A 14,528-nucleotide genomic window follows, 5' to 3' on the forward strand; every position below is an offset into this window, starting at 1 on the left:
CATATGTGCTTTGCTTTTTTTTTTTTTTTTTTTTTTTTTTTTTTTTTTTTTTTTTTTTTTTTTTTTTTTTTTTTTTGGAATATCACTTGTTTTTTATTAATTTTTGGCATCACTGGTTTTGGGGTTCAAAACCTTGCTTTCCTACTGACTTAAGCAGTAGGTAAGTAGTAAGACTGATTTTAGGCAAGTCAAGTTCCCCTGTGTGACTTACAATTTTCTTCATTTTGTAAATGAAAGCATTGAGAATATTGGCTCTCTAAGGTCCCCTCAGATGTGTCCTGTCAAACTGATAAATTCTGGTTTAGTTTATGTTAAGGAATCAGCAAGCATGGTGATAAAATATACTGACAAAATTACTTAAGGAATGAATTTGGTCAAGGGAAGTTACTGGCACCAGAAAGCTCATGGTAAGAAATGTGCTCAGAAATGCCTTCAGGCACATCCTGCTTCTGTTTGCCAGCTCAATATGTGTTTTTTAGTCCTCTCTGGAAATTATGAAGATAATTCCATTCTGTGGGCCATTTTCTACTCCTCCTTCTTCCCCTCACCCCCCACCCCACGCCCCTCACCCCCACCCTCCGAAGCAGATTCAAAGAAAAGCCAAAGTATGTAGCTAAAACCTGTATCTTCACCTACATTGTGAGTGTGCCCCATCTGTGTACTAGTTAAGTGAGAGTGTATCTCCAATTCCCAGCTAGGACACAAGCCTAAGTAATGTCTTGGCCCTGAGCTAAATTTTTAATTGATTGCTATCCACTGGGCATGCCAGAAATAGTCAACTGGTCAATAGTCTTGGCCTCTACAAGACTTTCTAGAGACCAGCACATTGAAAAAATGAGAGTACTTGGAAGTCTGTATTAGGTGAAGCAGGCACTTAAACCAGACTAGAACTACTGCAATAGGAATATAGTTTCAAGTACCTCTGACAGCTTAAGGAACTGTACCTCTTTGGGCTCAGCACTGTTACACAGGTTAGTTCAGCTGAGTAGGTTATTGCTTTGGCCTAGAAAGAGAGTTAGTAGTCCAAACTACTGTGAATCCACCCCCCTTTTATCACCTAATCTGTTTGCTGCCTGATTGCACAGAGGAGATTTTTTTTAGGGCTGTAGATGTAAGACTTGAAGACCGGTTAAAGGAAATTGAAAATCTTGAGCTGAAGTTGGGAGTGCTATCATCACTCCCTGATATTTAATACTACGCATTCCATTTTCCACTTTGTTCTCTGTCAACATATATTGTTCCATGTGTCTCCTTGACACACTTCCCATATCCATATTATGAAAGTACTCTCTTATTGTAGGTTATGTCCTGCCCAGCCGTGTGACAGAGGAGATGCTGTGGGAGTGTAAGCAACTGGGGGCTCACTCCCCCTCCACGCTCCTCACTACGCTTATGTTTTTTAACACAAAGTAAGTGTTTCTGGAGAATGGGAATTTAAAACTTTGGGTGGTAGTTGTATTTAGGGAGACACAGAAGAATGGGCTGTTATGCTTATGAGGCAAGGTTTCTTTCCTGCCTGTCCTTCAACATGTAAGAAAAAGGCCCAAGAAACTGATCAGCCTAGAATCTGAGAGGAACTCAATTTGTTTCTGAAATTGTTTACTTTTTTAGAACCCAAGTTTCTCTGTGTCCCAGGGTGGTAAGCCAGAATCTATCTGTGTAGTTATTTAGGTTCCCCAATACCCTTTTAAATTATTTTGTCTGACCTCAGATATTTCTCTGAGCCACTTGTGGTCAGTGGGTGAGTAAAGTTCTCTTTCCTGCATCCTTCTCAAGGGTGTCACATCATTTTAATATTTCCTTATTTTATGATTTAGGTACTTTCTATTGAAAACAGTAGACCAGCACATGAAACTGGCCTTTTCCAAAGTTTTACGGCAGACAAAGAAGAACCCTTCAAATCCCAAGGATAAGAGCACAAGTATCCGATATCTGAAGGCACTTGGCATACACCAGACTGGCCAAAAAGGTAGGGAGTTTGAGCCTTTTGGGTAGTAGCAGACCCTATCTCCTGTTGTGACGTGACAGGAATTACTTTGGGATAACTGTAGCCAGAAAGTAACCAACCTGTTCTGGTTGTCCACTACCCTCAACCCCATATCTCCCATTTTGCTGATCTACTGCAGGTAGCAACTGAAAATGGTCCTTGTCAAATCCTATAATCCTTAAACCCACTTCTGCCCAGCTAGGTGACATCTAACTTTATCCTTGCAAAAAGCAAGAGTTCCAGAGAAGGCAGTGTGAGCTCCATGTTCCTTCCTAAAATGGTGAAAGGAGATGCCTTCTGGCTTACTAATCCAAGGTGTGGGTGTGCATGGGCTCTGGAGTTGTCTGTGTTCCTCTTGAGCTGTGTTCTAGCCAGACCTGTGGAGGAACAATCTGACACAATATATATGGTGGGGATGGGTTCTGTAGTTACAGATGATATGTATGCCGAGCAGACTGAGAATCCAGAGAATCCACTGAGGTGCCCCATAAAACTCTATGATTTCTACCTCTTCAAATGGTGAGGCTTCTTTCTCTGTATTTGCTGGGAGGGGAGAATTTGATACCTAGGGAAAAGAATTCTCATGGCTGAGGTATTAAGGGAAGTTTCAGATCCTCTCCAACATTGTAAAGTTAAAACATTAAATAATACAATGGTAGCACGATTTCATTTTTAAAGTAGATTTTTATTATTTTATATTACCTACATTTTTTTTCCTTTTATAGCCCCCTCCCTCCTGGAAAGCCATTCTTTATGAGAAAATATCTTCAAAAGAGGAAAAAGTTAAAACCTGAGGGATATATAATAAAAACAACTTGCTCCAATATCATTTTTTTCTCATGCACTTTAGTAGTGTGTGTACATATGGTATTCCTGCCATTTTGCCATTGTTTTTGCTCTCCTTTTTACCAGCCAGTGAGGAATCCCATGGAATTTAGAGCTTGAAGCTTCTTGAAGGGAATTCAAGGAAAAAAAAAAAACAGTGCAGGGAAAGTCACTTGTCAGATTTTGGAGTAAAAGCACAATTTATCCTAAATATTTCCCCCCTTCCCCCCCCCCCTTTTTTTTTTCAGTCCCCAGAGTGTGAAAGGCCGAAATGACACATTTTACCTGACACCTGAGCCAGTAGTGGCACCCAACAGCCCAATCTGGTATTCAGTACAACCGATCAACAGAGAGCAAATGGAACAGATGCTTACCCGAATCCTGGTGATACGAGAAATTCAGGAAGCTATTGCTGTGGCAAATGCCAGTAACATGCACTGAGCATCTCCTTTCAACCAAGATGGGGAAAAAACGAGGAAAAACTGTACAGACTTTCACACTAAAGAAGAGGCCTCAGTTTTTTTCTTTTTCCTTTTTTTTTTTTTTTTTTTTTTTTTTTTAATTGGTGTAGTTATGAAGCCCTTTTAGGCTGCTTCTGTTGAAAAGAAAATATAAAAGTAAAATCTACCCACCATGCATCATCATAAACCCGTGACAGACTCTTGTGCCTGCCGGAGCAATATATTTCTAAAAGAATTGGACACCCTGGAAAGTTGCTGGCTAACTTTATTTTTTTTTTTTTAACTGGGGCCTGGGGAAGGGGCCTGGACCGCAGAGGAGAAAATGTGACCCCTTCCTCACCTCCAGAGAGAAGAGAAATTATGATGGATCTCCCTTCCTGCCCCTGGGTGCCTGCTATGCCTGCCTTCCCCGGGGCCTGGCCGGCCTTGCCTGTCGCTGGTGTAGTTCTTTTTCTTTCTTTGTGCTCAGACATTAACTTGGCATCTTAATGGAAGAAAAATAAGGGGAGAGAACTTCAATTATGATTTATTAAAGACAATTTCTATTCAGCCCCGTTAAGACAAATGACATTTTAGATGTTAAAGTAAAAACTTTACCATGCCTTTTTTTTTTTTTTTTTTTTTTTTTTTTTTTTTTTTTTTTTTTGGGCCGAACATTGAGGCCTTAAAAATTGAGGCACATGTGCCTGATGGAATTCTTGTAACATACACTTGTGTATCATATAAAGATACAACACTGTTTCTCTTATGTATTCTTACTCTAGTTGTTTATTAAGAATGACAAGCACGTCTTTTCAACATGCTCTTGAACAATGCGTCTTTATTTGGGAAGGGAGAGCAAAACATGGGAGACAGGGTTAGGATTGTTTTAACTTCTCCGGATTTGCCACTTAATAGAGAGAATGCCACTCCTCTCCAGTGGTTATTTCTGGAGGAAAGGACACAGAATTTTGGAGCTGAGCGATCATCTATTCCTACCTCATTATTTTATTGAGTCTTTAAGAGTTGAAGTTAATTTAATCAGGATTACCCAGGGCAGAGCTGGAGTTCAAATCCAAGCCTCTTGACACTAGTCAAGTCCAAAGTTCTTTTCAAGTTAGAGAATGTCAGGGTTGGAGGGTTACCTATGTTCAGGATTAAATACTGTTGGAGGGAAAGTGCCTCTTTTGGTGCTACTAAGCACTGTGGGACTGTCTAAAAAGTTATCAGATTGTTTTAGGATTATTTCTGACTCTTCTAAGGTATACAAATTTGTTTCCTTATTAGTACTCTTCTAAAGAAAAAGCCCGTTCTCCTATATCCAATTCAACAGCTTGCTTCCCTTCTCCCATTGTTGTAAACGAGCCCTAAAGTACTATAAGAAATCTGGCAGAAAGAAGAGCTTTCTCTTGTTTAACATCCATGATAGAATTGACAAGAAAGGAACCTTGTTGGGTCACTGGAGGCTGCAACCTCAGCTGCCTGCTCCCAGCTGATCCACAGGAATAGGACGTCTCCCTGGCATCACAGGAGACACCAGGAGAGGAACACTAGCACCTTTCGTTTTTGACGATGACTTTTTTTTTTTTTTTGACTCCTATAAACATCTTTCTGACACGAATGTTCTAAAATGACTACAATTTCATTTGGCCTTTAACAAAGCCCAATTTTTGCCTCATTTTTGACAATAAACAGTATTGCTTCAGGAATATAACTCTCTATAAGGATACAGTCACATCCTGACTGTAGGTTGAATTTGTAAATATTAGACACCCTGGAAGTTGGCTAGTTGGGAAGTTGGCAAAATTGGGTTTTTTATGTCGGTTTTTGATGTAGGTGATGGGAAACCTTTCCGTCCACTAATGATGACAGCATCTATATAGCACTTTTGAAGTTTGCATTTTATCCTCACTACAACTCCAAGAAGTCGGTGCTATTATCTTCATTGTAAAGAGGAGGTAGCCAGCTTACCTTGTCCTGGTCACAGCTGGGGGGCAGGGGTTAGGTGTGAACTCTGGTTTAGGCCCAACCCTTTATTCCCTCCCGACTCTGGGACAAACTTCTTTACACACGCCCCAATGGTGGCCCTCCCTCAAACCCACATGAGGATAGGCATTCTAACACAGCTGGCCCAATGCCACGTTCTCCCTCCTAGGGCCGGCCACGTTAGGGAACGCGGGGGGTGGAGGGAAACGGAGAGCTGTGAGGCCGGAAGCGGAGCTGAGCGGCGCAGCCCTCTTGGGCTTCGGTTTTCACCGGGAACGGGACAGAAATGGCTTAAGATCCTAAGGCAGTGAGCGCGACTCCCGCTGAGCCTCCCGCTGCCCCCGACGCGCTTTAGCGGGCTTTTAGTGCAGCCTCTTCAAACAGCCGAGGGCGCTGAGGCGGAGAAAGCCGGAGGCAGATCGGGGCTGAAACTAGCGCCCTCGGCGCATCCCGGTCTGAGCCTTGGCCACGCGGCCTCCTGCGGATGGAACAACTGAAGCAAAGGGTTAGGGCGAGACTTGACCTTCCTAACTTCCAGCCCTCGCGAGTGCGGCCTGGGAAACCTGACCCTGACCTCCAAACTGGACCACCCCACTTTTCCTCCCCAAAGCTGGGAGCGAGTGTCTTTTGCGCACGCGCTCACTCGACCCTTGCGGGCCTTTCGCAAGTCCCGCCCCCCGCAGCGTAGGAGGACGCCGCCGTTCTCGCTCTTGGCCCGCTCCTAAGTGTGCGTGCGCGCGCGTGCGCCGTGCCTGACGCGGCGGGCACGCCTCCCGCGCTCCTGCGCCGTGACGCAGCGGGCGGGTTTATATTGGCGCCGCCGAGCTTCCCTCGGCCTCTGCGGGAGAAGCATCGGCCCCACGCGGCTCCAGTCGGCTCTCCCGCCAGCCCGGCCCACCTCCTCTCCCCGTCCCCGTCCCGTCCCGCCATGGCAGACTATCTTATCAGTGGCGGCACTTGTTACGTCCCGGACGATGGACTCACGGCGCAGCAGCTCTTCAACTGCGGAGATGGGCTCACTTACAAGTGAGGGAGGGCTTGGGGCACGCCGCTCCTGGGGTGGGGGCGAGCAGAGGCCGAGAGCAGGGCCAGGAGAGGAGGAGGGGCGCCCGCGGGCCGGCAGCAGCGGGGTGGCCAGTCTCTGGCTCGATGCCCCCGGTGGGTGTCAGCAGGGTGATGTCAGAGTCCGGAAAGTGGACGCCTGCGAGGGGCGGGGGGGAGGTTCCCTCCGGTGCTGGGCTGCGAGGGAAGGCCCAAAATATCTCTTCCCGGGCCACATGGAGCTGTCAGTCGCCAGCCCTGGGCCAGGTCTGATGACCTCAGAGGAAAGAGACAGCCCGGCCCTGTGGGGGCAGGGGGGGGGCGCGGCGGCCAGGCTGAAGTCCTTCCCCTGCCGTCTCCTTACAGTGACTTCCTCATCCTCCCGGGCTACATAGACTTCACGGCAGACCAAGTAGTAAGTGGGACCCCAAACCCCGGCGCTGAAGGGGGCGGGATAGAGCCACTCCCAGGTGGGACTCCCGCTGGGAGGGCACTGGTCTCTTCCCCCAGCCTGGCCGGGCTCGCTCCGTTCTGACCAGAGCCTCCTCTGCCCCCAGGACCTCACTTCCGCACTTACCAAGAGAATCACCCTGAAGACCCCCCTTGTTTCATCTCCAATGGACACAGTCACCGAGGCTGGAATGGCTATTGCCATGGCGGTAAGTCCGTCTCATCCAGGCAGAGTAGCAAAGGCCGAGGCTCTGCAGGATCCGGGCTGACTGCTCTTTGTGTGTGTCCACAGCTCACAGGGGGTATTGGCTTCATCCATCACAACTGCACCCCAGAATTCCAGGCCAATGAAGTCCGCAAAGTGAAGGTCAGTTGGGCAGGACTCTTTTCACAGGTGGACCTGGAAGTCTTTGTTTTGCTTTGCTTTGTTTGAATGCACTGATACTGCACTGCACGTGTGCTCAAGAGAATTAATAAAGCTCGATGGCAGAGGCTCAGGGGAGTTTGTAACTTTGGTCATTCCAACCGTGGGTGACGGCAGGGGGTGGTATAGTCTGAGACTGGTTATTTGGGCATTTCTCATTTTCAGCATCTGGTGTTCTGCCTTCCAGAAATACGAGCAGGGTTTCATCACTGACCCTGTGGTCCTGAGCCCCAAAGATCGAGTCCGAGATGTGTTTGAAGCCAAGGCAAGGCATGGCTTCTGTGGAATTCCCATCACAGACAATGGCAAGATGGGCAGTCGCCTGGTGGGCATCATCTCCTCTAGAGACATCGACTTTCTCAAGGAGGAGGAACATGACCGTCTCCTGGGCGAGGTTGGTTGCTGCCCCTTGGGCTTCAAAATCTTGTAGGTTTTTTGGCCTGTGCAGCCAGGGGCAGACCAGGTATAGTCACACCCTTTGTAAGGCCCCAGTGTGGAGTCTGGAATGACTTGGGTTGAAATCCTAATATTTGTTACTTTTTAGTTACACAACTCGGAACAAGTCATCTTATTTCTGAACCTCAGCTTCTGTGTAAAATGGAGATAACATTTTCTACTAGACAGAATTGTAAATTTCAAAGGCCTGTAGAAATGGGCTCTCTTTGTTATTCTGAGGATTTGGGTATGTGATGAGCATTATTGACTAGAGGATCTGAACTGGGGGGAACTGAAGGAGAAGAGTGGTCAGGAGCCTCTTTCCTGTCTGCTGGGCAGCTGAGAGCAATGTCTCTGTTTCATCAGATCATGACTAGGCGGGAGGATCTCGTGGTAGCTCCTGCAGGAGTCACACTAAAGGAAGCCAATGAAATCTTGCAACGCAGCAAGAAAGGTGAGGATGGGGTAAACTGGTGTCAGGGATTGCCAGTGAGACCCCATTTGTTCCTTACCAGTGTGGCTTCCACTGTTCCCCAGGTAAGCTACCCATTGTGAATGAGGATGATGAGCTAGTAGCCATCATTGCCCGCACGGACCTGAAGAAGAATCGGGACTACCCACTGGCATCCAAGGACACCAAGAAGCAGCTTTTGTGCGGGGCAGCCATCGGCACTCACGAGGACGACAAGTATCGGCTTGACTTGCTGGCTCAGGCTGGTGTTGATGTGGTTGTGCTGGTGAGCAAGGAAGAGGGAGGGAAGAGTTGGGACCAGCCACATAGTGCCTTGATAGCTGCAGTTGCCAGGAGTAACTGTGCCAATTCTCCTTCCACATCTTAGGACTCTTCCCAAGGAAATTCCATTTTCCAAATTAACATGATCAAGTACATCAAGGAGAAATACAACAACCTCCAGGTTATCGGTGGCAATGGTGAGGCTGGGTGGGGCAGCAGTCAAACCTTCTAGGGAAGGGAGTCCTTTCTCTCCGGAGCCAGTGCTGGGAGCCCCGTGATTTGAACTTGGTCGGGGGGCTCAGATTCTTTCCATTCCTGGGTCTCTGGGTGAATCCGGAACTTGGTGGCGTACTCCTAATCTGAAGGATCCTGAGCTGCTTGCCTCCGTGGGGCCTTAGGGAAGCCCCACTCTGAGGCACTTTATCTCTCCTCTGCAGTGGTGACAGCTGCACAGGCCAAAAACCTTATTGATGCGGGAGTGGACGCCCTGAGGGTTGGCATGGGCAGCGGCTCCATCTGCATTACACAGGAAGGTGAGTGGAGCTCTTCTTGTGGTGCCCCTGATATTCCCAGGGTAGCAGAGGGATTTCTCCAGGAGTGTTTCCTCAAGGAGTGGTGCCCACACCGGTCAGTTAATCAGGTGGCTAAGGTCTCCCATGTCCGGGTTCTGCGTGGCCACGGCCCAGATGTCAGGGGCCTGAAGTCCCACTTAAAGCAAGGGGATTCTAGAGAGGGATGGGCACCAGGCCGTATCCCTGGGTGTATGTAGTGTATACTTCCTCTGCTCAGTAACAGTCGCCCTAATGACCCTGCTCCCTGCCAGGCCTGGCCTTGCTCCTGCTCGCCTTTGCTCAGCTCTGCTCTTCTCTTTCTAAACTATGGTCTGTTTGTTTTGTTTAGCGGCTCCCAAGATCCCTCCAGACATAAAGTCCCACAGCCCTAAATGCCCTTCTACTGTCACGGGCACCTATAGTAAGTCCGGCCTGGCCGGCCCAGGCCCCCTGGCTGATCACTGCCCGGCTGCTTGGTTGACTTTGTAGCTGTAGCTCCCTGGGTTTGTGGCGCTGACAATGTGTGTTGGGGGGAGGGGTACTCATTGATAAGCAGGAAATCTCCCTAGGGCTCCCCTTAGATGGAGGCCCTAGGCCCCTTCCCCCTCCCCTGTGCGCCCCTATGTCAAAGGAAGGAACTCCCTGGAAACTTCTCCACAACCACCATTATCTGAAGTGACCTAGAGCCCCATTCTGCTTATTTCCATTGATTAGGTAGGAACAGAATCCTTCTCTCTTCTCCCTTCTTCCCTCCCTCCCTCCCTCCCTCCCTCCCTCCCTCCCTTCCTTCCTTCCTTCCTTCCTTCTTTCCAACAAACCCTGGCTAAGCTGCCATCTTGCCTAAGCTCCTACAGAGGGAAAGCCCCAGGTGTGGGTAGAGCTGGCTTCAAGGGGAGGGTTCTGTAGCTGAGGCTTTTACCTGCTGTGTGACCACTAACCTGCACAGTCTCCGTTCCGTCCCATGGTCACTGACAGAGCTTGCCTCCTGGTGGAAGGACTGCATGTGCCTATGGCCACCCTGTAACCAGAGCCTGGTGGGAGCCGAGATTGGGGATCTGATAGGAGAGGCAATAGTGGGACTTCACTTGTTGCTTGTTTGATTATTCTGTTTCTGCATAAGAGGGTACAGTAAGTACCTACTCATTAGTGAGGAGGTCCACCCCATTTCCTAGCCCCAGTCTTAATGAAGGCAGAGCCATGGGCACTTGGAACTTAAGTCTGGCTGTGGGGTTGCTGTTCCCACACATCTTCCCGACTGAACTGACCCTGTTTTCTCTGTCTCCCCATTTAGTGCTGGCATGTGGGCGGCCTCAGGCGACAGCTGTATACAAGGTCTCTGAATATGCCCGGCGCTTCGGTGTCCCCGTCATTGCTGATGGTGGCATCCAGAACGTGGGTCACATTGCCAAAGCTCTGGCTCTTGGAGCTTCCACAGGTAAGCACCTTGGGTCTGAAGTGAAAAGGGCATTGAGCTTAAAAGCCAAACTCTGATTTCTTTTCTACAAATTTTGATTTCTCTGTTTCTCTCATAAATTCAAAGCTTTTGAGTGCGTCATCTCTAAGGTCTTTAATGCTTTAAATGGTCTGCAGATCAGACAGGCAGGGGGGTGCCCAAAAAAGGCTTGGATCAGGCCTGAAGACACACGGCCCTTAGAACACTCACTCCTCTGTCCCTGGGTGTGCCCTGGGGACAGGAAGTCCATGCTAAGCCGAGGCTCTCTCCCCACAGTGATGATGGGCTCTCTATTGGCGGCCACCACGGAGGCCCCAGGCGAGTACTTCTTCTCTGATGGAATCAGGCTAAAAAAATATCGGGGGATGGGCTCCCTTGACGCCATGGACAAGAACCTGGGCAGCCAGAACCGTTACTTCAGGTGAGGGAGGCAAAGAGCCAGCTCCACCCCCAGGACTGAGGGCTTTCCAGGACACAAGTGTCCTGGCAGGCCTCGGCTTTACACTGTCCTTGTGGTTGGGGCCTAGGGTCTGCCCTTTAGGGTTTCAGTGGAGAGAAGTTGGTGTGAAAGGAATGAGCAGTTTCTGAGTTTCCTTCTCCGATTGGCTTTTGGCCAACCTCAGTTTGTGTGTTTACAAGATGGGAAGACTAGGAAGAATCCTGGGTCTGTTGTGGGGTGGATGGCTGAACCCTCCCAGCTCTGCCTCTTTCACCCACAGTGAAGCAGACAAGATCAAGGTGGCTCAAGGGGTGTCCGGGGCCGTGCAGGACAAAGGGTCCATCCACAAGTTTGTCCCCTACTTGATTGCTGGCATCCAGCACTCCTGCCAAGATATTGGTGCCAAGAGTCTAACTCAAGTCAGGTAAGAAGGGTGGAGCTTGGGCCCTCCCTGGAACATCCACCCCTCCCCTCCAGGCTTGGGGGGGGGGGGGGGAAGTGTGGAGGCTGTTCTGACCCAACCCCCTCATTCCTCAGAGCCATGATGTATTCAGGGGAACTGAAATTTGAGAAGAGGACGTCATCTGCTCAGGTGGAAGGTGGTGTCCATGGCCTCCATTCGTAAGTGTCCCAGATCCCATCCACCCCCATTGGGCTGCTACAGTTAATCCTCCTGTCTCCTCACTGTCTGTTTCTTATTGCCCACAGGTATGAAAAGCGGCTCTTCTGAGAAGTGGCCTTGTTTGCTTTTACTGCCTCTCGCCTCTCTCCCTCTCTAGGTTTTTCAATAAAAAAGCTGGATATAGTGGTCTGTGGCCTTTGTTGTGTGGAGTGAAGGGAAAGGAAGGGAGCAGGAGCCAGGCTAGCAAACACTGGGCAGTTGCCGCCGTCTCATCTCTGGGATTTCACTGTGTGTTGGCCATCCCCCAGCAGTCCAGAAAGAAGAAGGCCGCTGTGTGTAAACCCAATGTCCATTAAACATCTATTAGGCCCATAAAAAGACAGGCCCTGCCTTCCAGGAGCCTCAGTCTGAAAGGGGAACCACACAGCAGGGTGGGGGGTGGGGCACAAGGGGGGCTACCTTGTTCCATGCCTCTGAAACCAGGCTGGGAAGCAGATGCAAAATGTCTCCATTTTGCACAAGAGACAAGAATTGGCTGTGTTTAGCCTGAAGGTGATTGTTTTCCTGTAGGGTGGTAGGGATGACGCTTGTGCTGTCTGGTTGAGGGCGGGACAAGGAACAGTGGGGAATGTTACAGATTTCAGCTGCATATAAAGAAGGGCCAAATCATGAGGAATCAAAGTGAGGTGCACCGAGAGGCAGCGGGTCCCTCCATCCTGCACAGCTTCACACAGGCTGAGCAGCCTCCTGCTGCTGACAAGGAACTGACAAGCAGGCTCACCAAGAAGTGTCTGCTTTAAATGCCCATCATGAGGCGCTGACAGCAAATCGGGGGCAGGAGGAGGATGGTGGGATAGAACCAACCTTCCTGCTGCTGGAGGGGTGTGCCACATGACATGACCACATGAGAGAAGCAGCAGGGAGGAGGAGGACACGGAGCCAGGCTATGGGGAGGTTCAATGGGATTTAAAGAATCCCAAGAATTGAGTGGTGGGTGTGCTGGATTTGAGGAACAGCAGAGGCTACAAAGGGTGGGGTGAGGACACTGAGCTTGGTATGTAGGAACTAAAGTAGTAGGGCTGTCTAGGAAGGACACCAGCTGTGCCGCTGAGACTGGGGCCTTTGGGAAGAAGAAAGGCCAGACGGAACTTGAACACCCTCATCAGTCTTGTGCTTTCATCTGTGCCTTGGGCAGGGCAGTTGTCCCCTTTGGCAGCACCTTCCTGTGTCCCCACAAACTACTTCATGTTCATTTGACCCTGTTCCACCTCTAGGAAGGCAGTCTGACCCTGAGCCTGTGGTTTCATAAGCTAGCCTAGCTCATAGAGGGTCTCCCACTTGCCTCCTATTGCTTTTCCATATGTGAAATCTGACTTGAGAAACAGTTTTGCTTCGGGGATAAACGAAAACCTAATTTCAAATCTTGGCCATAGCATACATACTGCCTGTTGGACCCTAGAAAGTGTTGGAGGCAAAGTTGGCACAAAAGCAGTCATCTCCTTCTCTATTCCAAGCCAAGGCCTTCTAGCTTGATCTCTCCTGTGCCGATTCCTTCTCTGCCCCCGCCCGCTTCCCAGGCCTATTAGACTGGGGAGTTCTTGGCCTTTTGATATGTGGGATCCCCTTCATAGCCTCACGAAGCGTGTGGACCCCTACTCAGACACATTTTTTGTTGCCTGGAAAATGCTTGATTTCAATTAGATACTTTATTTGCCTATCCAAATTTACATCATCTCCCTGAAAATTATAAATCCCATTAACCTAGATTAAGAACTGGTAATATGGATCCTGCCCCCTACCCCTCCTCCATTACCTAGAAAAAGCTGCTGGACACATGCCCTCTGGCTTCTGAGCTTTCGGTGAAAACTCTCCCCTACTTTAAAAATGAGTGATTCCTTATCTAGACTCAGACTCTTGTTTAGCATTCAGACCCTTACCACAGTGCCCCCATCTTAGCTTTCTAGACAAATTGGCCTCAGTGTTTCCATCACCTGGCTCTCCTCCCAACTCTGTCTTTGGTTTGATTGAACACGTGTGCTTTATTTCCATCTCTTACTATCTGTGCACATAAAGCCTTCTTAAGCCTTTTCCCTAAACCCCAATCAACTACCTGTCTATCCCCAAAACCTATTTAAATCTCCGCAACGTCCACTTTTATCCCGTGTCTCCTCCCTCTTGGGGATGACCTTGACAGTGAGTACCTCCACTTCTTTGTATCACTGACGACTTAGTACCCAGCATATTTGGAGGTGTTTAATGAATTCCTGTTGACCGAGTACTTGTAATTGGCTTCCTGGTGCTCTGGCACCACTCCAGTTGGAGGACATCCTGGTAGATGAAGTTACTTGGAGCCAGTATGAGAACATGATGCTGAATTGGGTTCCCAAACTAGACTTTCAGCAGGTGCCTCCAGAACAGTAATTCTCAAAATCCTGGAGGTGTCTGTAGTCAAAACTGGAAGGGCCTGCTTTGATGGGAGGCCTGGAGGAGATGTGGGGAGGGGTCAAATAAGTTTTTTCTTGGGCACCAAGCAATGGTTAGATGAGGACAGTTAAAAGGATTTATTCATTAGAACTAATTTCTCTAAAAACTTTCTTGATGGTGACCTGAGGCGTTCAAGGCAGATTTCTTCTATGGAGTACCCTAGCTCTCCAGATTGTATCAAGGAGGTTCTTTGAGGGTTGGGGAAGTGACTAAACACTCAGAGATGGCTGCCAACTCTCAGCTTTCAAACACAGGTCAGATGGGCAAATAGATTTCTGTTTGCCTTGCCTCTGTTTACCAGTTATATAAAATCGATGTTATTTTTACAACAGCAAACAGGTTAAGTGACTTGACCAGGATCATCTTGGTGTACCACTCTATTCCTCTCTGTTTACACTTAATCTCTCTGTAGTTTTCTCCAAAGCAGAATTCTCCACCCTGGCCACCATTTTGCAGTACATTTTTGTTCTCTATTAAAATATAAGTTCCTTGAGGGCTCTTTTTAAACAGATGCATGGACAATTTTTCCAACATTGACCCTTGCAAAACCTTCAGTTCCAAATTTTCACCTCCTCCTTACTCCCTCTCCTAGATGGCAGGTAGTCCAATACATGTTAAATCCAATAGATGTATATATATTTCTACAGCTATTTTATTA

The 14,528-nt window shown here is 48.5% G+C and overlaps 2 protein-coding genes across 4 annotated transcripts in view; both read left to right on the top strand.

Annotated features, from left to right (window-relative positions):
• Positions 1-4,021, top strand: part of QRICH1 (glutamine rich 1) — a 72,170-nt gene extending 68,149 nt beyond the window's left edge. For both annotated transcript variants that reach the window (XM_031959459.1, XM_031959465.1), the window contains exons 7-10: positions 1,301-1,409; positions 1,818-1,969; positions 2,416-2,506; positions 3,061-4,021. In XM_031959459.1, the coding sequence (XP_031815319.1) occupies positions 1,301-1,409; positions 1,818-1,969; positions 2,416-2,506; positions 3,061-3,253 (545 nt within the window). In that variant the 3' untranslated portion in view covers positions 3,254-4,021. The remainder of the gene's footprint in view (positions 1-1,300; positions 1,410-1,817; positions 1,970-2,415; positions 2,507-3,060) is intronic.
• A 2,033-nt stretch (positions 4,022-6,054) lies between these two features.
• Positions 6,055-11,575, top strand: IMPDH2 (inosine monophosphate dehydrogenase 2). 2 transcript variants are annotated; one of them, XM_031959486.1, is made up of 15 exons: positions 6,167-6,264; positions 6,646-6,694; positions 6,837-6,938; positions 7,022-7,096; positions 7,341-7,547; positions 7,955-8,042; positions 8,126-8,325; positions 8,428-8,518; positions 8,759-8,854; positions 9,222-9,293; positions 10,164-10,307; positions 10,602-10,746; positions 11,045-11,188; positions 11,302-11,385; positions 11,473-11,575. In XM_031959486.1, the coding sequence occupies exons 1-15, from the start codon at positions 6,167-6,169 to the stop codon at positions 11,492-11,494; spliced, it is 1,617 nt and encodes a 538-aa protein (XP_031815346.1). In that variant the 3' UTR covers positions 11,495-11,575. The 2 variants fall into 2 exon arrangements, with proteins under 2 accessions (XP_003762327.2, XP_031815346.1); XM_003762279.4 differs by lacking the exon at positions 9,222-9,293 and having other exon boundaries at positions 6,055-6,264; positions 11,473-11,521.
• The last annotated feature ends 2,953 nt before the right edge of the window (positions 11,576-14,528 follow it).

The sequence above is a fragment of the Sarcophilus harrisii genome, chromosome 1, assembly GCF_902635505.1.
Source record: "Sarcophilus harrisii chromosome 1, mSarHar1.11, whole genome shotgun sequence".
Taxonomy (NCBI): Eukaryota; Metazoa; Chordata; class Mammalia; order Dasyuromorphia; family Dasyuridae; genus Sarcophilus; species Sarcophilus harrisii.